Source organism: Protomyctophum bolini, assembly GCF_963924005.1.
Source record: "Protomyctophum bolini genome assembly, chromosome: 7".
Classification (NCBI taxonomy): Eukaryota; Metazoa; Chordata; class Actinopteri; order Myctophiformes; family Myctophidae; genus Protomyctophum; species Protomyctophum bolini.
This window is the reverse complement of record NC_137868.1, coordinates 22,819,450-22,843,984: the sequence shown is the minus strand read 5'-3', so window position 1 is coordinate 22,843,984 and position 24,535 is coordinate 22,819,450. Positions and strand designations below refer to the sequence as shown.

Genomic DNA, 24,535 nt, shown 5'->3' with positions numbered 1-24,535 from the left:
GCACTCTGAGGAGCCCACTTCACTTTTCTTTTTTAAATGTAATTGTTTATTTATTTATTTATGTATTTTATTTTATTTTAGTTTTCATTTTACTCTGATTTCCATTTGGCCCCCTGGTGCCCCCTGGCAGCCACCACTTTGAAAACCACTGGCCTACAGTATGTGATTTTAGAAAGTTCCCAAACTCACTCATATGGATCCGGCACGGTAACACAAAACATGAATGTGTAACATGCACACAGTATTTCACAAAGGCCTCAGAAGCTTTTATTATCCAATATGATTATGTGAACGTAGAACCACTCACCCACATCAAAGTAACCCTCTCAGAGAAAAGGCGCTGCATCTAAATTCAATCACTTCAGTGGATACTGCTTATCCTGTGTTTGACCTAGGCTTTATCAGTCCTCTGTGCTGCTTGTGTGGTGAGCTGAAATAGCTCTTAAAAGCATTTATGAGAAGAAAGGCACAGCAGAAGGAGAATAGAATTCAATCTGCCACCCCTGGAGACCTGCGGCCCCTATCGCTAGTCAATTGGAAGGTAGTTTATCTCTGCCAGTGGTTAGCTGTGCCGTCCCCCCCGACAGCCTTTGCCTGGCACACCTTTCATAGAACACTAGCAACACCCCCTACCCACCCCCATGCCCATGCCGCCTCTCTTTCACTCAGCATCATAATCCCCAGCATGACAGCTAGGGGCTGGGATATACAAGCTTAATCCCACTTGTACTCAAATATCTCTTGAGGTAGACAGAGAGAGAGAGAGACAGACAGACAGACAGACAGACAGACAGACAGACAGACAGACAGACAGACAGACAGACAGACAGACAGACAGACATTTCTATTCCTGTTTCTGAAGGGAACAAGAGTAGGATGTGAAACTCGTTCCTCTGTTCTTTTTACGGTGTGGTACTGTCTTGAAGAGGGTCTGTATATGTCTGTCTGTATGACAGCGGCTAATCTTGCAAACCGCTATGTCTTGTGCACCTTTACTTTCATTCTTTTTTCTTTTTCTTTTTAGAACTTTAATTTTATAATGGAAGACAATGATGGTTCTCGGTTGGAATGGGCTGAAACTGGACTGTCAGTTCAGGCTGTCTGCATTATTTTAGATAGCAAAATTGTTTTACTTTTCTTACTTGAATTCCAATTTTATTATTTTGTCATCCCCTGGAGACCCTTGAGTACTCTTAAATGACATAGTATAAAATACCAGAAATACAGTATCTTCTGTTTTCATTTCTATAGGGGAAAAGGGGAGGGAAACAACTTTCTACAAATGTAAGATTGATGTTTAACAACAAAACCACAAGTTAGATTAGTGCTCAATATATAGTCTAATTTGATAATCAAATATAAAGGACCTGCAAATATCACCCTGAGGTTTTTTGTTTAGTTGTTTTGCCTCATTCAGATCCTAGCAGAATATGATGAGACATTCCTAAAGTTGAAATGGAAAAAATGAAAAACTTTCAAAGGTTTTCAGGACAAGAGGGAGAGGAGGGAAACTAGGACATGAGTTTAATTCATTCTGATATACCCTCGCATCTAGGAAACACGCCCATGTAGAAAGAACTCCACCAAGGGAAAATAGGTTAGCATTGTCTCCCCTCTTTTTGTTCTGCTCCTCAATACAGGAACAGCTCCTAGTCAATTATTTACCTTCTCCTTAAGGTTCTCGTCCTCTGTGTTAATTTGACTGTCAGCACGCAATTAACCTTGCATCTGCTGTCGGGAGCATCTTTGTTAAATGCACTTTGAGTGAATCACGACCAGTCCGTGTGCAATGTGTTAGAAATTGCAACAATGTTCAATGCTAATGGTACAAGCAGAGCAGAAAGGTGGACAAAATAAGAAATATGCTTCAAAACATTATGATTTTGATGATAAATGGCTAAGATGGCATGGTTGCCCAATGATTGAATTGAGACAAGATGATCAGTTAACGGAAAGTTCACAGGTTTGATTTCTGCACTCCCAGTCAAAGTGTCCTTTTAAGATTAGTACCTCAATTGTGAACGTAGTGGGCTGTTCATTTCACCCAAATCCTGTCAACATAGTGCTGTCCTAGTGCTGTATGGTCCACATTAAAACATCTCTGTCCACCCTGCACTAACATGCACCCTCCCTCCCTCCCTCCATCATGATCATCCATCCATTTATCCACCCATTCTCTGCCCCTATTTTCTGCTTGGCCAGTGTGCAGTGGTGCAGTGCTTTAACCTATTCTATTCACCTGCCCAGGTCACTACGCAATGAAAATCCTCAGTATTAATTTAACTCTGAGAATATAGAAATGGAACCTAATAGACACAATAACCAAATATATGTTTTCTTTCTTTCTTTCTTTCTTTCTTTCTTTCTTTCTTTCTTTCTTTCTTTCTACCTCTCTCCTGTTTATTTTCTCTGGCCCAACAAAGAGAAAACAATGGTGTCTGTCCATATACAGTACATCTCCCTTTTACAGACAGCAACAACATGATAATGACAAAAGAAGAAGGATACAGTACAAAGCATAATGTCACTCCTTTCCGCTTAGTTTCTCCCTTTCCCCTCCCTTTGTCTGTGCCCCCCCCCCCCCCCCCCCCCCCCCGTTATAACACAGTAGGAAGGAGGAAACAATCAAGGGCAGAATAGTCTGTCTTCGTCTCATTTAAACTGGGTTCTAGGCAGTACAGTACGGCGCAGTACAGAGTGGTACTGGCCCACATTCTATATATAGAAGTCCTTCTTTCTGCCTGAACCGGAACAGGGTGAAATGGGTCAGAGGCGGGCAGAACACCGGACAACCCCGGGGTCCTTTCCTCTTCCGCACATCCCACTACCCTGGAATGTGCAGTCAGCTGCTAGAGGCATTGATTCAGAACCTGTGAGAAGTAATCACATTTTGAGAAAACTTTCATTCGACCTTTGGGCAATTCTCTAGAGTTGGATAAATAGTTGCAGTAGGGGTTGCATTTGATGTTGGGGTTCCGTTTCACTGGGCAAACTCTCTATAGTTTGAAGGTAACATATTGTTTATGTGATTTACTTGCGATTTTATGCGCAAGTAAATCAATCTGCCAAGAAAAATCCTCCGTAAGAGTCAAACAATTTACCAAAATGGAAGAGTCCATTTGGGTCAATATTTACGCTCTCAAAGTTAAGTTATCATTGAGGATGTTACTGCGTGAGATTTAATTTCCTCTTTTTTGGTATGGGGTAGGTATGGGTGGATGTACCGTAGCTGATGCTGTAACATAAAATACACAGTGAGAAATGTAATCAGTAACCAAATGCAATAACCAACCCTGTTGCACTGCTGCTGTGATTGGGTTTTAACCTGGCATGGGATGTGAAGCCACCATAGCCTCTTGAACTCGCCAACAAGTCACTTTGCATGCTAATACTAAACAAGGCAACAATTGCGTGTTTGTGTATACACAATGTATACGGTATACAGATATAAACTGTGTGAGAGGGTGTTGCTGTGAGCTTGTGTGTAAGAATGTATTTGAAAGGTTGTGCTCCAAAAAGTCATACAGTATCCCTGTTGGAGAAAAGACTCCGGTCAATCAATGAAAGAATCTTGATTTTGTCAACCAAGGGCTTACATTTACCATCATCCTTCAACAAATATGCAACTTAATTTTGTGCTATCAATTATATAATACAATTTTGTGCTATCACTTACCATACTAGCATAATTTCCACATTTTGGATATGTCGTTTTGGAGTGACACTTTTCAATCAGTGACTGTCAATGTGTTATTTGCTGAGCAAGCTTGCCTGGGTGAACATCTTAATTTGTTTCAATTGCTGTTGGTCGAGTCGACGTCCAAGCACATGGCAATTGATGTAGGAGTGTCACTAGATCTAAGTCCCGCCGTCTTCCTGTCTCCTCTCTGCCAGTCTGCCGTCCCACAGCCCACCTTTTCCATGCCAGTCACGGTGCCAGTGTCCAATCATAACCTCCAGTTCAGCAACAACCCCGGCGGTGCCCTGGTCACCACCACCTCCTTTATCACCTCCACCCTCACAGATCCTCGCCTCCTATCGCCCCAGCAACCCACACTGCAGAGGAACAGTGTGTCGCCAGGGTTACCGCAGAGGCCAGCCAGCGCAGGTGAGACGTTGCTGGAGAACAGCAAGGCTTTTTTCTTATGATGGCTCTTTTCCAATAAGAAGTATAACCAGAGATAACAGAATAGCCTCGTAGATGAGCTGTTTTCGTTAAAAGATGATATTTGAAAGTACGAGCTCGGAGTTCTGGGTTCCAAGAACCAAGCAGAGCACAAATGAGGTTTGAAACAGAGCTGTAGTGCAAATCTAGAACCTGTGAAATTAGTGACATGGCAAAGCACAGTTTGGATTTTAAGTGTTTTTCCGTGTGTGTATGAAAATCTGCAATCTCCGTCCGTCAGTCAGGTCACTCCTCCATATGGTTGTCAGTCCATTATGCCTCGTGACATCACGCTTGTGACACGTTACACCACCATATATGGTCATCAGTTCATCACGCGTTGTGACACGCTCCATATATGATGATCACGACACTGACCTCATCAAACCCTTGATAGCCATACATGGAGAAGACTGGATCATAACCTAGATCTGCAACTCCGGCCAGCAACTCTACATCGGACCTCAAACCCTTAGATCTCCATATTTGGAGCTGACATGTTCTGACATTCCATATGTTGATCCCTCCCCACCCGTCCTTCCTCTTCGATGTCTCCCTTTTGACTGATAACTGTCCATTCAAACTGTAGACGGGCCCGCCCCAAAGTTATTAGCGCAGCCATGCCCGGCAGCCGGCGAAAACTAGAGTTCTCAACAACCCCGGCTCTACCTGGGCTGAACTGTTCTGACATTCCATGTGTTGATCTGACCTCATCAAACCCTGTACACTCAAAACATACTCCATATATGGCCAGTACAGAATTCATTCCATATGATGTTGATCTGACCACCCATGCCAAAGCGCCAGCGCTCGCCCAGCAGTCTGCCGTCACCCAGGCGGATGCGGATGCGCAGGGCATCTTCCTGGTATACTAAAGTAGTGTGTTTGTGTGTGTGTATACAGGTCTCATAGTAAGTGCTCACTGCGTTCGCAACAAGTAAGACGCGCAAACGCGGGAAGCGAACGCAGCTATACGTCCAAATATGGAGTGTGTTGCATCAATCACAAACAAATCACTCAGCTCCATATATGGGCACAAAAGGGACACACACAGACAGACAGACATGATCTGCTAGGTCTCATAGTAAGTGCTCACTGCGTTCGCAATAATGTATTTTCCTGATGTACAGCACACCTTTATAAGCTTCTGATGCCTCCTGCATGGAAAACCAATCATCAACTCTCTGACTAAAGGGATTTGTGCCCCATTTTTTTGTCTCACACAAGGTTACTTATCAAGCTTTGTCCCGACAAACGTAATCTCATTGTAAGCCAGAATTAGGTGATGTAACACATGGTCATACAACAAACGCATTACAGTATTTGTCATAACACACCATCCTCCAAATCAAAAGGTTTCCTTTTTCTTTACTACCTCTGGTAAACAACAGGGACATTTTCCATGTTTGAAAAATGTGATATCACTGAGGTGATTTACACGTACGTATCTCCCTATTTTATACTTAATCTTGCGATGGGGTCACAGCGGAAATAGCCGATCTTCAAGCTCACAAGGCGTCATGACACAATGCGTCGGTATCGGGAGTCGAACCCGCGGCACACTGCCAGGACTACCGGCCAAGGTGCCTATTTTTTTAACTTTTCATGTATAATGACCAAAACAGGAACACTAGGTTGAAAGTCTTCTTAGTTGACCATAATACCAGTAAGACGCCCTGAGGTCACGTGCACGCATCCGCCTGGTTGACGGCAGACTGCTGGGAGAACGCTGGGACTTTGGCATTGGGGGTCAGATTATGGAATGAATTCTGTACTGGCCATATATGGAGCGTGTCCTGAGTGTACAGGGTTTGATGAGGTCAGATCAATATGGAATGTCAGAACAGGAAGGACAAGTGGGTAAGGATCAACATATGGGATGTTAGAACAGGTCAGCTCCATATATGGAGATCTAAGGGTTTGAGGTTTGAGGTCAGATGTAGAGTTGCTGGCCAACTCCATATATGCAGATCTAGGTGATGATCCAGTCTTCTCCATGTATGGCTTTCCAGGGTTATATGAGGTCAGTGTCGTAATCTTCATATATGGAGATGGCCATATATGGTGGTGTGATGTGTCACGACTCACGAGGCACCATATATGGAGATCTAAGGGTCTTCATGATGTCACATAATGTCACGAGGCAAGGTGATGTCATGAGGCGTGACCATATATGGAGGCATAGGTGACGGACGGACGGGAGATATAGGTTTTCATATCATAGTAAATGCGACCTACAGTCGCAATAATACTACTTTACGTACATCGGGGGTCAGTAAAGGAGGAGATATAAAGTAACCACAATTATCACTAAGGGCAAAATAAAAGATGAAAAATGTTGATTTAATTTTTCACCATTGTCTGTCTTTCTCGCCCTCTCTCAGGTGCTCTGTTAGGAGATATGGGAAACTCAAATGGATGCCCAAGTCCAGTTGGTGAGTAAACTCTTTTTTAGCTGGGTTGGCTGTGTTCATTGTTAGGATGAACACAGCCAACACACTGGTCCGTTTAGTCATTGAATAAAGATGTTCTGCAGGCTAGTTTGGGCCCTCCACGCTTTTAACTGCCACTTGGAGTCTACCTCAATGGACGTATTCTGTTTGGTAGGAGGCAGAATGCCTCGTGTGTGGCAACAGGCTGTCACATGCACATACATATATGGGCACAGAAAGAACCCGCTGACACACACACACACACACACACACACACACACACACACGCACGCACGCACACACACACACACACACACACACACACACACACACACACACACACACACACACACACACACACACACACACACACACACACACACACACACACACACACACACACACACACACACACACACACACCTGTTGGCCAGCGACAGCTGAGGGTCACAGGACAGTCTGCTTGTAAACAGTTGAGTTGGTAGAGACGGGATGGGACGGGGGGGGCAAAGAGTGAGATCCTGATCCTTGATTGTCAAAAGGAAGGACTGAAAATTTGTGAAATCATACATACTCTGTCTCACCTCGACCGCCATGCCCCCTAAGCTATCTCGGTTTATATCTCCTCTTTACTGCTCCGTCTCTCTCTCTCTCTCTCTCTCTCTCTCTCTCTCTCTCTCTCTCTCTCTCTCTCTCACACACACACACACACTCACTCACTCACTCACTCACTCACTCACTCTCTCTCTCTTTCTCTCTCTTTCTCCTTTTCTAGCCCCCTCTCTTTTTCAGCTGTTCCTCCATGTCTTCTCTGTAGAGTAATGTAGCACCACTTCCCCCCACCCCTCCTGTCTCTCTCTCACCCCCTTCCCCTCCTCCAACTGTCCCCTTGTCTTGGCACAAGGCTCTCCTCAAAGGTGACTTTGACACCAACCAGAGCTCTTCTCTGAAACACCCTCAGCCAGTGTAGATACCGTTAGGAAGGCCACAGAAGTTACAGTAATATTGTCAGAGGCCTTCTTATACAAATAACATTGGTTGTTTTTGTGGTATAGATTGGTATGAAAGTAGTCAATATATCTTTGTAGTAATATGCTGATTATTAATCAGCATATTACTACAAAGATATATTGACTAGAAACATCTTGATACTTAATCAGTGATTAAGTATCAATATGTTTCTTTCCAGCCATTTCCAGGCAATCATATGATGGTTTTGAAGAGATTTTTGACAAAGTGCTCTAAGGTTTGGCTGGTTTTAAATCAAATTGAAAAGCATTACTTGTCTTTGAAGAAAGGCTTGCAAGTCTGAAAAGCCGTAAATAATTTGAGTAATTTCAGTCATTCGTTTCACTCACTACGTTTTTTCCTCTAAGGGATGGTGGAATAAAAACACGTTTAATTCTATTTAGTTTTATTTCCCTTTTTAATTCTTTCCCAGTGCAGTGACACATTTCCAGAGATTAATCATAGACTGGGAGTAGATTAGACTTGAAAAATGTGTTATGGCCAAGGCTTAGAAGAATCTGTGGAGATTCATTCTCCGTGGTCCTTTTGGCAGAAAATCTTTGGGAAATTTGTGACGTTATGTAGCCCATTTAGTTCTTTGCTTCTACAGTGTACAACCACTATTGTATATTATGTATTGGATGACATTTCAGGGATTTGCTGATAATGAATGGGAATAGATATATATAGTATATATAGTGCTTTTCCAACCCATCAAAGCGATCTACAATTTATTAAACATTCTCCGATGTAGGTATACACAAATAGGTGCTGTGTACTTCTAGATCAGAATAGATCTAGATTCTAGACCAACCCCTTGCTGACTAGGCCAGTGGTTTTCTATATTTTTGTGCTCAAGGTCAAGGCACACAAAAGAGCAAGTCAAAATCTCAAGGCACACGTGGACATGTCCCACAGTACACCAGTGTGCCTCGGCACACCATATGGGAACCACTGGACTATTAGTTACTATCATGATCCATGCTGTACAACGTGCTGATGTCATGGCTCCTTTCTAGCCAGAAACAACAAACCCCATCATTTGTCCTTTCTGTTCTTTCAAGGTTCTCTTTCTTTTCCTTTCCTTTCCTAACTCAACCCTCTTCTCTCCACTCCTCTTAACTCCTCTCCTGGAGCTGTCGTTCTCAGCTGTTGTGTCCAGGGCTTGGGGCTCCGGGCGCAGGGAATGTCACCATTGACGTCACACGGCATTCCACACATTCCCACGCCCAGCCCGGCGTAATGGGAGACAGCAGATACACACACACAGACACACATCCAAACACAGTGGATACGCTGACAAAAGTATGCACTCTCAGTCTCCATGCTTTTTACACCGCAAATAAGCATACAACGAGCCAGTCTGTTTTCATTTGGATGACAAAGGAAAGTGCTTCAAGGCTGTACTGTATGTACACTACACACCTATGTGTGCTCCCTCATGCACAAACCTACACACGTTTGTTTGGTAAATGAAGGCCATCTCTGGTCTAGTCAGGGATTAGGTGTTGGGTTTAAGAAACCCAGGGCACATGGCCAACAACACACTGACACATGTGGGTTTCAATTCCTGGCCCACTCTCTCAATCACTCTCACTCTACTTGCACTGAACTCACTCTATTTTTGACTCATTCACTCACTCACCCTTCTGTCGCTGCTTACCTCACTCTACCATCATCCTTTCTCACTCCTTCCTTACCTCCTGTTCCCTCTCCTTTTCTCCCACACTCCTTTTCTTTCCTCGCTCTTTCATCACCTAACCAGGAAAAATGAGGGCTCAATTTGTTTGTTTGTTCATACTAGTATACACTCACACAGACTGTACGCACACACGCAGGCACACACTCACACACACGGTACATGTTTGTGTGTGTTTCCATAGACTTGTACCATTCGCAATTGCATCATCGTCTTTTTTAATGCCATCCTTTCCACTTCCACACTCACCCACACACACACACACATGTACACACAAATTCCCATCAGAGCCGGTGACACACTTTTTCTCAATGCGCGTGGGGTTCCCAGAAGAACCTTCCACTTTGGCCAGTGGTCACCGACTCGCTTCCATTGTACACTAACGGAAATTAACTTGACTCGGGACAGTGAAATCCTCAGTGTCCAAGAGTGTACTGCAAATGTACATTTGCACACTCTCTGAGTTACAAATGGTTACATTAACACTGAGAATGTCACTGTGTGGTGCTATGGGAGCTGAATCCTACCAGAAGCTTCAGTATAATGGAAACAATCTTCTCTGTTCCCCCCCCCCCCCCCCCCCCGCTAAGCTGTCTCGGAGGGAAGTGTGTCATTATTGTTGTTGTCTTTGTTGTTTTCTGTTAGCTAGTGTGTGAGTTGCGGCTAGGGGAGGAATTATCGGTAATTTGCGTAAAAGTCTTTGCCAGTGTGTGTGTGTGTGTGTGTGTGTGTGTGTGTGTGTGTGTGTGTGTGTGTTTTTTGTAGTGGGTGGGGGTTGGGGGGGTGAGGATGTCACGTCTTTCCATGTAGTGTGTGTGAGTGAGATGAAGCAGCGTCACATGCCACTATCGTCTGGAGGCCGCGTCATGGAGCACTGCTATCTGCTATCGCACAACAGACCCCAACCCCCCTCCCACACACACACACACACACACACACACACACACACACACACACACACACACACACACACACACACACACACACACACACATACACACACAACCACGCGCGCGCACACACACACACACACACACACACACACACACACACACACACATACACACACACACACACACACACACAACCATGCGCGCACACGCACGCACATACCCAAGAGACTGCAGTGCTCTGTGTGTTTTTGTGCGTCTGTGTGCACACATGTGCCAAGGCTGGGAAAGTCCCTTTTCCAAAGACAGAGTGAGTTGTGTTTGAATCAAATGCTCTTTTTAACCTCTGATGGCCCATGCCTCTCCGTCTCTGTCACGCCGTCTGTTAAGGAACTGTCTCTACTTCCCTTTCTTTAAGATTTAACCTGTTCATCTGTCTCCTTGTATGCATTTATTGTAGAGCCTGGAATGTTGTCTTGACACCTTGTAGCCACCCACGCAGCTTCTCACCACCAAGACACACACACACACACACACACACACACACACACACACACACACACACACACACACACGCACACACACACACACACACACACACACACACACCAAAACATACATGAACGCACATTGCACACATATTTTTTTGTTTCGTGAAGGAAACAAAACATGAGCGGTATTGTTATTGTTTCTCACAGTGCCACTCGTGTTGTACCATCAGAGGTTGGAATGTGTTTAGCCATGACAAATGTTGTTTGAAAAGAGGGCGCGTTCAGAGGACGTAACCCAAAGTGCCCTGTCACATTGTTGGAAAACAGTCATGAGAAAAACTCAAGTTCTTGGTGGTGAGAAGCTAGAGAGTGAGTCTATTTGTTTTTGCTGAGTGCCGAACCAGTTCAAGCACTGTGTCATATGAATTGATGGAAGAGATATGGAGTAGGCTGTTTAGTGGTTCAGTCACTGCTGAGAGGAAGTAGTTATGAGAATGGGACGTCGATTTAATGTAAAAATGCTTTGAGAAAGAGAATACATACACACATTATTTTATAGGAAGGCCCATGGGAAATGTGTATACTGTACACACACACACACACACACACACACACACACACACACACACACACACACACACACACACACACACACACACACAGAGAGAGAGAGAGACACTGGCGCACACTTACACACAAAAGAACACAAGGTAGACACACGCCCTCCTTATCTAAGCTCATTCTGTCTCTCTGTCTGTCTCTCTTTCTCCCTCCAGCAAACGGCTACATCAGTGCCAGGGCTTCTCCTGGCCTCCTCTCCGTCTCCAACGGCAACAGCCTTGGGAAAGTAGTTCCGGCCAAGTCTCCCCCTCCGCCCAGCCCTCAGATGGTCAACAGCCGCAAGCCAGACCTGAGGGTCATCACCTCGCAGAGCGGAAAGAGCCTCATGCAGCTGGTGAGAACTACAACTATGGCAGTCCCACTGGGACATTAATGGTTGAATCTCACAGAGATTGGCCACTGAATATCTAGCCTACATATAGAGTGGGAGAGTACAGATAGGACTTTCCAGTGGCCTGCAATATTTCACTTTGCAGTAGTAAACATTCACTAAACGTGTACATGTGTATACTATTCACTGCTCCTAACAGTTAGGATGTGTTAAATGCAGAGGAGAAATTCCACGTATGTGCAAATGTACTGTGACGAACATACAGTACCCCCTTTCCCTCATCTCAGATCATATTCACACCCCACAATTATAGCTTTTATTTATTTTTAAGATATTTTTTGTGGCTTTCGCCTTCATTTTATTTGATAGAGGGATAGATATACAGTAGGATGACAGGAAATGCGGAGACAGATGGGGGGGGTGACATGCAGTAAGGGCCGTCGGGATCGGAACCCGCGGCACACTGCCAGACTGGATTACCAGCCAAGGTGCCTGGACGGCTACGCCAGCCGCCCAGGCCCTCAATTATAGCTTTAAGACTTTGATATGATTTGGATCTCTTTTAGCACATCGGCTAATCTTCTAAATGTCCAGTTCACATTAAAAACATAACATTACAGCATACAAATAATTATAGAAACAACATCCAAGTAGGCCTATTACACTCACTCACGCAAGCACGCACGCATGCTCATACACACTCAGACACAGACACAGACACAGGCAGGCACAGCATGTGCCTGCCCATATACAAAATGCACCCATTTCCATGGTTATACCAGTATATCCAACCTACAGCCTACTGACAATTTCATATAAAAAAATATGAGAAAACCAAATAATAATACATCAATCAATAAATGAATTAAAAAAGAGTGGTTCTCAATCTTATCTGGATCAGGGCCCACTTTAAAATCTTGAAAGTGTTCACACGAGACTAAGGGTACCCAGGCATCTAATTTTTGCCTCTACACCAAATCTCTCCACCAAACATAGCTGATTGCTCAAGCTGACAAAACATTGCATTGCAACATGTTATGTCGTGAGCTTGTAGGCTATTCATTTTAGTCTAATATGACATGCCCAGAATAGGGACCCTAGGGTTCATGTGGTTAAGTATGAATATTTCTTGGGCAAGTTGGCGACAAAAAATATTGCACTCTTTCGATATAGCTTAATTCAGCTACTTGGCACAGAAACATAACCCTACACTTCTCTACCCCCTTCTCCCACGGGTTCCCCACGCAGACAGAGGAGGAGCTGCTGTTGGTGAGTGAGGTGAATAGATTTCTCCTCCTAGCCTTCTGGATGTGGTGTCAAGCACTGTGTGATCTCACCAGGCATGACTGTGACACCGTTGGCAAATGCATCCCTCCTGGGCTGAGTCATTTGCACTAGGGCTATGATTAGAATGTTGGTACTGTAGCAGTGCGAGCATCGGAGCACACAGTAAACTTAGCGCGGCCTAGCGAAAGGGTTTCTGATTGGTGAACGCATACAGCAGAGGAGTCATCTGGCTGTCCTGGGTGTGGAAAGGTGTTGTGAGCGCGTTAACATGTTATCCAATGCTGGGTTCTATGTAGGTTTACTGTGTTTACACAGTAAAACCGAAGTTATGACATGTGTAAATGTCATGTATTCACACATAAAAACATTTCCTGAAACTACATAGAGCTCAGCATACTGTAAGTTAAAAATGTGTTGAAAGAACACAAAGACAATACAAAGTTACAGTATGTGATAAATTGGTGAACAATTAGAGAAAACAAAAAAAGAAAAGTCCCATGCAAATATCAACATTCAGATTTGGAAAAATAACTTTATACAATGGTGAATCAAATCTCTATTGCCATTTACGTGGAGAGAAGAATACATTTACCCCATCCCTATTCATCATTGATAGTTGAAAAAGGTTTTGGAGAAACAAAAAAACACTTTGACCTGACCAGATAAGTGACTCCTTGGCTCTGTTGCAGATCCATTGTGGGTACGCCTCAGCATGTGCATGGGTGGGTTTCATTTGACTGACTGCTATTACTGTAATAGAATGTTCAGGATGGTGTTGACTGAAAGACACCATACAGCCAAATGTATACTTTATCTTGTGTTATGATATAATATGAATAAGGCTCAACGTCATTCCCACTGGTATTCATGTTTATGCACTTTCCACCACGCACCACGCATGGACGTGACGCACACACACACACACACACACACACACACGCACACGCACACGCGCACACACACACACACACACACACACACACACACACACACACACACACACACACACACACACACACCTCTCATACCTGTCAGTACACACATAAAGGGATTCACATTTCTCACCTCCAAATATTCTCATCCACATTGTACAGTACATTCTGTACATGTACAATGATCTAAGCCAGGTCGTGCAGACATTTCTGATACACTATTCCCAAGACTCAAACATACTCAAACATACTCAAACTCACAGACACGCACGCACACACACACACACACACACACACACACACACGCACACACACACACACACACACACACACACACACACACACACACACACACACACACACACACACACCACTTCAGCATGTGCACTTCATTCGCTGACACACCGTGTAGTGTAGTATATGCATGCAGTTTTGTCAGCATGATCCTCCATCAGTTAATGCATAACACCATCTTCCATGATAGCCCAATATAACACGACTATCCACCCCTGGTGACAGTGTAGCCAGCATCACCAGGAGATGTGACACACTTTTCATGTCACACATTAACTTTTCAGAATCGTGTGAATATCAAACCCTCCACCAATGTGTGATGGCAAATGTATTGGAAGGAAACACCGAACTATCTATTACGTTGAATGATATTTCTATACTGCCCTATGAAGGCAAAATGCAGTAAAGCCTTTTTGATTTAAATTAATTATTATTATCTCTGTATTTACTCTTATTTTTGCACAAACCCAAACTTTGTAGCAATTAGTGTATTGATAGTTATTATTAAAAAAAATCACCATCAACAGTATTGTTAGTACATTCACATGTGTCTTTTATAACAATTTTGTAACTGTAAGTGTCAGCGACGTCACTCTCTTCTCAGGAGACAATGGAACTTACTTCACTTGAAGTCCTACTCAAAGCAGAGCACATTGATTAGGCCTGCAATGGGATTGTTTTCTTGCTCCAATAACAATGTCTCTGGATTCACTCTGCAGTCTTGGGAAGCGTGTAATATATATTACTGTAGCTCCACATGCTAACCATTATCATTACTGTTGAGAATGGATGAAATCATGTGTTATGAACCTCTGCACCCAGGCCTTATAAGGATAACAAAACAAAAAAGACGTTGGTAGTGGAACTACTTTTCTCACGACAAAGAACCATAACACTGAAGTGAACAAATACAAGATTGGGTTTGCTGGTAAATGTCAAACAAAAAGCTATTCACAATTAATCTACTGAACCATAATAATGAAAACAATCCACTAACTTTGGATTGGATAACAACTCGTCTATGGTATTAGCCTACTGTAACTATCACAACATTCCACTGTATAAGTGTGCACGCAATCGCTTTGTCCTCCTCTTCCGCTCTCTTTGTCCCAATGTTCAACTCCCATGTTTTGATTGTGTTCCCAGAATGCTCATCGGCTAGGCGGTTCCCAGGTGGCGCAGGCGCTCACCACGCCAGTGGTCTCCGTGGCAACCCCCAGTCTCCTAGCGCCCTTCTCCAGCATGCAGACGGCCTACAACACCACCGGTGAGCCCAGCAGCATGGCAGGCCGTGGTACACTCCATGTACAGCTCAGTCACAATTAATACATCATTGTCACCTGATCGCAATTGTTTGAGATACAGTAGTCACAATTATTTTGCATAGTCGTCAGAGTTGTTTCCATTCATCTGTTGTTCACGTGTTGTGAGCCAGTGTTGATTTCGTCGAGTAAATATACGTCTATGGCATAAAATGTGTTAAATATGGCCTATTCTGGCCAAAGTATATCATTTTCTTTGTGATTATTAGTACTGGTCATTGCCAGTCATTTCTTTCTGTACATTGACGTTATTTGACATATCTGCCCTGTGCAATTTGTATTTAAAAAGCCTAAAAAGGCAAACTGCGACCCGATTCTTGATAAGCGGTTGAAGATGGATGGATGGATGTTCTGAACACAATCCACAATTAAATCGTTAATCATAATTATTTGTATGACAATGAATGAATCATCAACTGACCGTGACAGGCCTATGTACAGTGCAGTACGAGGACAAATGAGTCATGTAACAACAAGCAACACTTGTTAAATGCTGTGTTATGTTATATCTGTGGATAGCAGATCACAAGCTTAAGAGTTTGACACCACCAAGCTGCCATGAATATTCACTTTGTTCACTGTGTGAGCAGTTCTGGAGTGATTCCACTTCAAAGGTCTACATTAATATGGATTAGACGTAATTAATATTGATACACCAGAAAGTTGTATGATGTGAAACATTCCACCCTCTCATCCCCCCCCCCCTCTCTCTCAACCCCGCCCTCGCTCCTCAGAGTATCAGCTGACAAGTGCAGACCTAACAGCGCTCCAGACCTTTACACCATCAGGGCTGCTGCCTGGCAACATGGCTGCCTGGCAGCAGCAACCGGCACTAAACCAGCAGCAGCAACAACAGCAACAGCCCCAGCAGCTGAGCTTGGCGTCCCTCAGTAACTTGGTGTAAGTTCCCTTTCTTTTGGTCAACCAACTTGCAACCACTTGAACCCCAGCGTTTGTGTAGACAGGACGAAGCAGTCAGTTTTGTAACCCAAGTCCGCTTCACTAAGACTTACGTGGTTGAATCCTTGTTGAACTTTGGTTGTACAACCTTGGCATTGAATTAAATACCTGCCCATGATATAATTCCTAATATTATAATATCATCATGTGCTCCGTTTTTAGAAAATAATGAAAACTATTTAGAAAATGAGTCCTGGTATGTAAAGTCTCCCACCTATTTCACCTACAGGCAACATTTCAAAACATCACTAGTGTTACACTTTTTAATATATATTTTTTGCCATCAATGCTATTATAACATAAAGACAGACACTTTCCCCAAATGACATACATTACATGCTTTTTTGGCAGAATCTGAATTGTTTATGTCCTAAAAGTGTTATTTTGAAATCTGTTTCATCATGCAATGAGAGTGAATGGAATCACTACTTCCAGTTTCTTGCTCATGGAGCATAGAATCAACAGATTGACAATATTTGGATGTCATAGCCAAATTTCTACCAAAGTTCAACATCACTTCAACGTAGAGTTCTCAACGGGCCTGAAAATGAAGGCCCGGCCCGACTAATTAGCATACATTTCCGGGCCGGCTGGGTAGGGTTGGATAGGGTCGTGTTTGGGCAGAATTTGCTACTTCAACCAAACATCATTGGATTGATTCACCAATTTTCTGTCAGCTGCATTGATTGAGGTCTAACAAGGCTTACTCTAGTCTAGACCTTCTGTCTGTCTTTGACCAATAGTGAGTGACTAAACTATTAGATATGCATTATGCAAACAATGTCCTCTCAAATCAAGCTTGCGTGTGGTATCTTTCTATGCTAGATGCAAAACATGCACATAACCTACTTGAGGCATTTCTCACGTGCAAAGCCGCAATATCATCCTCACTGCGGTTGATTCATCTATCTGGTGACCTAGATAACTCCCTGGTTTCTCACAGCTCCAAGTCCCTCTGGAATTTCAGATCTCTGATGTAGTTTAGGCTAGGCTGCTAGTCTTTCGCTGTATGCTACTACTACTAGCTAGTGATGCTCACTGGACAGGTACTGTAATTGTATTCTACCATGTTAGTATTGGGGCTACATTAGTAGAATACTAACAGGCGTAAGCTACCTGATTTGTCCACTATTAAAGTTACAGTATTTTACCCTATATTGTCCCCCAACCTAAAAAATCTTTACTTAAATTAATACTAATGTACCGGCAATAGTCTAAATGTACAGTATTTCGATTCTAGTGTGATATGTTATGTGTACCCTTACCCTGGGTGCAAAACTAACTGCTCCTTTGTTGTTTCCTCCCTTTTCTCCACAGCATGTGGGGTGCAGAGAAACAGAATGGGGAGATGGCTAACTGCATCTCCAGTTTTGCAGCTAACCTCAGGTGAATGACTTATTGAGCATTTAGTGCTACATGTATATGGCATGCTTGTGTCTGTCAGGTTATGTGCACCATGCTGTAGCTGCTAGGCTCAGTTATGTGCCCATGGCATTAAAAAGAAAAATCGTATATGGTACGTATAGTCACATATTTTAACAAATCTTTATATCACAATCAATTCGTATTTACAATGTTGGTCTCATGCCTGTCTTTGCAAGGCTGTCTACTTTACATTCCAATCTACTGTACATACGGTAGGCCTTTATACAAAGAAGACGGGTCCGCATGTGATTATAAAAGTGTTATAATGTCACAGCAGGTGATGTTCTTTGTCATTTTCATGAACAAAGAGCATGTCAGAAGCAGCTCCCTGTTAGGCGCCAGGATGTGATCATAATTATAAAAGAAATCCCATATGAAAGTGTTCACATATTCACACACTAAAACAGTATACAGATATTACAGATTATGTTCTTGTTGCTTTGATACGACCTTGTATGACCTTTAATATAAATGCATGGCATAGGTTTTCATAATTCATTGACATATACCTGTACATCATTCAAAGTTATGCGCACTTAGGCATGGACAACAAAATAATCTGTTTTGAATGTGAGGTGAGTCATTTTAAGCATATTTTGCAGATGCATCACTGCAGTTGGAACTCACCACCTGCTTTCTAGCAGGTGTTGAACTAGAAGAGCAGATCATCATTACAGCGTACTTCTACCACTGCTAAACCCTATATAATTTGTTGAGCAGTGTCCTGCAGGGGTCTGTCCCTGAGTCCCTCCTTGTTTCCCTCTACTGATCTACAAGCTATTATGACATGCCCAGAGTGATAAGACCCAAATAGTCCAAACGGGCCTTAACACCTAATGGGAAGCCATGCTTTGCCACATTGTGCCAGTATGGGTAACACCACGCAAATGTGGTGGAAGAATAACCCAGAGCAGATACCAGTGGTTTGTTTTACATTTCATCACACAGCGGCCTCGCAGCAAGCAAACACTTCCAATCAGAGAGTGATTGACGGCTTGGCTGCAAGCCTCACATTCGCTGTCAGCCACGGTTTACCTCACCACAGGAGTCGAGAGGAAATTATTTCTGTCGGTCCCCTCGTTCTCCCCCGTCCCCTCTCCACTCCTTCCCTCACTTCTTCCGTCTGCCGAGGGGCCAATCACTACCCTTTGCCATGTCAAGGCCCGCTCTAGCACTTGCCGCACATCTGTTGACCTCCCAATCTAAATGTTAATGTCAGACGGAGGCCTCCCTGCCTTCGCATTTTGGACTTGTTTGCTTGCTTACAGAATCGCTTTCTGGTTGGCTGTTGCTCATGGCGGGTTGAGCATGATGTGATACAGAAGCCGTGAGTGTGTTTCATTACTGAGGTGGAGCTTCTGGGCCTCCAGTGCAGAAACAGATACAGATATGGAACATCTTTTGGGAAGCTGTCTGTCTGCTACTGTCTCAGTGTCCTTGTTGTCTTCTTTTAGATTTGATTAGAACCAGCCTTATTGTCACATCACAGGTTTACAGAAGTAAATAGGTATATCTGTTATTCCGACTTCACTCCCTCCCTCTAACACACTCTCTCTCTTTTTCTCCCTCTCTCTGAACTCTCTGTTGTTGTTGAGGAAAACCATTTACAGACATTGCAAGCATGGTTAAATTGCTTACAGGGCACACTATTTGTCTGCTGGGCACAATGCACATATGCTATCAGTGCTGGTCCAGGCAAATATATTAACTCCTGGAAGGATTGGTGAGTTTGTCCAAACTACAGAGTAGGAAATCACAGTGTAAATCACATTGAAAACCTTTCTTTGGCTATGCAGTATATAACTTTACTCCCTGGAAGGACTATAATGACATTTCAGTACAGTATGCAGCACCTGCACAGTACAACACTACAAGATTTCGGTTACTTTTAGTTTTTGCATAGTGGCCAGACTGCAAACACATTTAACTACAGTGTGTGATTGATCTAGTTTTTCCATTTCTATGGTAACCATCTTCTGGACAGCACATCACTGTCTACCCACCCACTCTTTTCCATCCAGTGATAGGTTTTTAAACATGCTTGTTTCTTTCTCTAATCCCTCTACAGCATGGCCTCTCAATCCAACTTGCTCTTTGGCAGGGAGGATGGCCTCTGCTGGTATTGTACTCCCTTTACTTTAGCCACACATCTGCAACACGCTTTCCCAAAAAACACTGTCTGACTCTCACATTTCTCTCAACCTCACTCCCTTTGAAGATTTTTGCTCAAAAACAAGATGCCCATGACTTGAACAACGTCACACCTATTCCATAGGTGGATTGCAGTACATAACAGATAATGTTATATCAAATATTGGACTTCACTTAAATCCTTTGGTAGCAAAAATCACACTTTTGTTGACAGAATCCTCTGTGATTTAGGTAGGTTTTAGGTTGTTTATTTTCCCCAACACAGATACATTATATGGTGTTTTTCAACTACTATTCGTTGACATTTCTTTTACCGCAAAACACCTATGAGATGCCAACCAGTGCAGTTGAAGTCCTCAGAAATCACAGTGTTTTGGGGAAATGCGGCTGTACTCATCTGCACCGTACTGTAACCAAGTATTCTGCTTCTGGCTGTACTGGCTGTGTTAGCGCTCGGGGCTAGCCCGCACTCTCGCCTTCATCACTGTCACCGGCCCGCTGACTCTGCCATTTTTACTCACCATAGCAACAGCACCCCTGTGGCACCATAATCCATCTACCTGTACCGGTCCATAATGCAAAGCTCAGGGTTTGATAAAGTGGCACACCAAGAGACAGAGTGAGTTTCAGCGTCAAGGGGATTTGACCGTGTGTGTGTGTGTGTGTGTGTGTGTGTGTGTGTGTGTGTGTGTGTGTGTGTGTGTGTGTGTGTGTGTGTGTGTGTGTGTGTGTGTGTGTGTGTGTGTGTGTGTGTGTGTGTGTGTGTGTGTGTGTGTGTGTGTGTGTGTGTGTGTGTGTGTGTGTGTGTGTGTGTGTGTGTGTGTGTGTGTGTGTGTGTGTGTGTGTGTGTGTGTGTGTGTGTGTGTGTGTGTGTGTGTGTGTGTGTGTGTGTGTGTGTGTGTGTGTGTGTGTGTGTGTGTGTGTGTGTGTGTGTGTGTGTGTGTGTGTGTGTGTGTGTGTGTGTGTGTGTGTGTGTGTGTGCGTGCGTGCGTGCGCACATGTGATTGTGTATGAGGGTAGCTGGAATGGGAGCCAGTGAGTGAATATGCATGCTAGGCACTCAAATTGCCTAGAGGTTTCCTATCTTAAATCCAGTCGTCTCCTTTCCCCCGCTCAATCTAGCGGTAATTGAGGGAATATTAGAGATGTTATGGATGGCTCATGATGTCCCATATTAGGACATACCCAAAGGGGAAAATGCAGTAATTGGGAGTTTCAAATCGAATAGACCACACTCAGCGTGTCAAGCTGAGGGGGGAGGGGGGGGGGGGGGGAGCACTTGCTGTAAAATCTTGTCGACGGCGCCAAGCAGCCTGTCGGAGTGCATAGTCAAAGGCTAGAGTCAACCACAGTGATAAGCTCAACTCTGCTCAACTCACATCTGAACACACATGGGGGTTGGGATCTTTCTGTGCAGTGCTTGTACAAAAAGTCATGCACTGTAACATGATCAGTATGCAAAAAGGGGTCTCCAACTCTTTAGTTAACAGAAAATACATTTTCAGGTCAAGATACCAATGTTAGGAGAGAGAACCCCATCAAAGAAAATGTATCATCTTTAATTGTATAGTGTTTGTCATCTCCCAATTTCACTTATATCCTGTATCCTGAATGCTCTCTCTTGATTGGATGAGAGAGGGAGAGAGTGTTTTTGTACTTATTGTCACTAGTCTTGGGTTCAACATTTTCAAGAAGATGCAAAACCAGAAATACAGCCATTAATTGTTATAAGTGCTGCCATCTACAGGTAGAAACGTTCACCCTGTTACACCCTCTTGCACAGTTTATAAACCAGCATATGACATCAGTATATCTACAGTGTATAGTACTTTTGGCACAGCCTATGTCAGAGTCACACCCCCTGATAACCCCTGATCACTCCACCCATTATGTGCACTAGGGGGCGACATTCCTCCTTAAGGCAGCGTGTCTTCATGTGGCCCCTCACACGGTCCTGCTTGTCCTTGTGTGTCTGTGTTTTTAATCCATGTCCATCACCATCAGCCCTGCTGTGCTGGTTTATGCCATAGTCTCACCTCCTGTTCTGGAATATGGCCCAGTCTCGGTGGCTTGGTTCTGTGTTACATGACCTAGTGTATAATGTGTGTAGAATATTCATCATGTACAGTTGACTCAATATGCTTATCCGCCTATTGAGTCAATTGTACAGTACATTCATCTTCCAGTGGCTATTACAGTATGTCTTTTGCAATACTACCTATCATGGCTGCTTATGGTGTACCGTACTCATGTTGTTTTCTAAACTTCTGAAGAGATGATGTGATGTTTATGGATCTTTAACAGAGCTTATGTTCAAATGTCTCTTCGTAACATTTTCGTTTCCTTTCTCTGTCCATCCTTGCAGGCCGATGGGTCACATACCTCAGGGCGCCACGCTGACAGTCAACACAAACCCCAACATCAACATCAAGTCAGAACCCGTCTCACCCAACCGCGACCGCAGCACCCCCAGCTCCATTGGCACCGCTGGCGGAGGCTGCCAAGGCCTGGGCTCTGCCACTTACCCTGGCAGCCTCCGTCTGGACACTGGAACCCAGGGCCGCTCACCCGTTGACAGCCTCAGCAGCAATGGCAGCTCATACGATGGGAGCGACCGGGACGACGGGGCCCTGGGACGAGGTGGGCCCCCTGACTTCCACCACCAGGCAACGTCCGGGGGGCAGCAACCGACCATGGTCCTCCTGCGGCCCTCTTCGGCCGATCCCCAGGACCAAGATGGGGCCAATGTCAAGAGAATGAGACTGGACGCCTGGGTCACATAAAGAGATGGCTAGAGACTGATGGACGGACGGATGGACGGATGAATGGTTGGATGGTGGATGGAGATGTGTATTTGTGGCTTGTTGTACATGTCCCTCATCCCTTACCCCCTTTCTCCTTCCTTCTACATACAGAAATGCCTGCCATCTACCTAGTTATCTACCACACAGAAAATGCTGACCTCACACTCTCTCATGTACCAAACACACACACACACACACACACACACGCACGCACGCACGCACGCACGCACACACACACACACACACACACACACACACACACACACACACACACACACACACACACACACACACACACACACACACACACACACACACACACACACACACACACACACACACACACACACACTGAAGCATGCTCACACATATTCTGTCTCTCACGTGTGTACTGTGTATGCGTGGCCACCAATGACAATGTATGACAATGCGTATACACATTTGTACTCGTGTACTCTTTCACTCCCACAGACAGTCACAAAACCCTAAAAGGGTTGAGCCACCAAACCAGGGATTACATGTTTTATTATATGAGATGATGATTGATAAATTGGACTTGAGAATGGGCTGGTTGTAAGTCTGTTAGCTTGACAGGTTGTGTCCTTGACTGGGTGCTCTGTTCACCCTCCATACAAAATGCATAAACATGTTGCTGTCGGGAAGAAACCCTGCCACCTCTATGTTTCAAATGTTAGTTTTTTCGTAGATTAGTGCCCTACTTCATCATACAAAAGTGTGTCAAACAAAGGTAGTGAATACAGCAGATCTACAAGCTCACAACATGTCGCCATGCAACACATTTTATGATTGTAGATCAGTTTCACTATATATATATATTTTTTCTTTTTAATAATGAAAACGAAACGGTTTTGGACATATACGGTACAAGGTTTCCACCCGATAGCAATGATTTATAAAGTACACACTCATTCGATGCCCTGTTGATCATCCACTGACGATCCCTAAAGTGGCTACACTGCTCTGTTGTAACAACCAAATGAGATCACATTTTTATATACAATGGCAGGACTGTAATTGTATGGTAGACCTAGATGTTACTTTTACTGTTACTTTCTAAGATACTGGGCCATTTAGCTCTTTTTTATGTGTTCACTGGTGTTCTGTTCGCCTGTCTGACTGTTGATCATCATTAGAGATTGGATTTATTTTTAGATTTTGAATTTTAAGGACGGTGAAAGACACTAATCTATCCAAGGCGACATCCTGATTCTGATTCATTTCTGTAGACTGGCAGAATACCCTGTTAACTCGTAGGGGCCCCTGTCTTTTGTTTGATTCAATGTAAAACGAGGAACATAATTTGTTACTTTTTTTTTAAACACAGACACTCTTATTAGCCCACATCATGACAACTACAGATGCTGAGCAGGCGAGAGAGAGAGAGAGAGAGAGAGAGAGAGTGTGTTCATGAACACAAAAGCTCCTTTTTTCCAACTTGAATTTGACAAATACTCGTTCTAATACATTCATCCTTGAACACACCTGCAACATGCATGATGGCATTTTTATTTTTGCTGAAGTATTCTATACAGTTTGAATAGCTCACTGTTGTTGTTCAAAGAAAAGACACAGGTACCGTGTATATAAGCAATCTGTTCTCCTTTGTGGCTTTTGTATGACATGGTGAAGGGTGTTTTGAACTTATACAAATATATATATTTAGCAGCCTGAGACAGTAGCAAATGAGCGCAGAGCTCTGCAT

General features: G+C 43.7%; 1 protein-coding gene across 11 annotated transcripts in view; it reads left to right on the top strand.

Annotated features, from left to right (window-relative positions):
- The window catches only part of mef2d (myocyte enhancer factor 2d), a 72,417-nt gene extending 49,039 nt beyond the window's left edge, over window positions 1–23,378 (top strand). For 6 of the 11 annotated variants that reach the window (XM_080768440.1, XM_080768445.1, XM_080768446.1 and 3 more), the window contains 8 exons: window positions 3,895–4,108; window positions 6,550–6,600; window positions 11,462–11,640; window positions 12,886–12,915; window positions 15,297–15,417; window positions 16,207–16,372; window positions 17,750–17,818; window positions 22,374–23,378. In XM_080768440.1, the coding sequence (XP_080624566.1) occupies window positions 3,895–4,108; window positions 6,550–6,600; window positions 11,462–11,640; window positions 12,886–12,915; window positions 15,297–15,417; window positions 16,207–16,372; window positions 17,750–17,818; window positions 22,374–22,791 (1,248 nt within the window). In that variant the 3' untranslated portion in view covers window positions 22,792–23,378. The remainder of the gene's footprint in view (window positions 1–3,894; window positions 4,109–6,549; window positions 6,601–11,461; window positions 11,641–12,885; window positions 12,916–15,296; window positions 15,418–16,206; window positions 16,373–17,749; window positions 17,819–22,373) is intronic. The other 5 variants (XM_080768447.1, XM_080768438.1, XM_080768443.1 and 2 more) reach the window with 2 other exon arrangements.
- The last annotated feature ends 1,157 nt before the right edge of the window (window positions 23,379–24,535 follow it).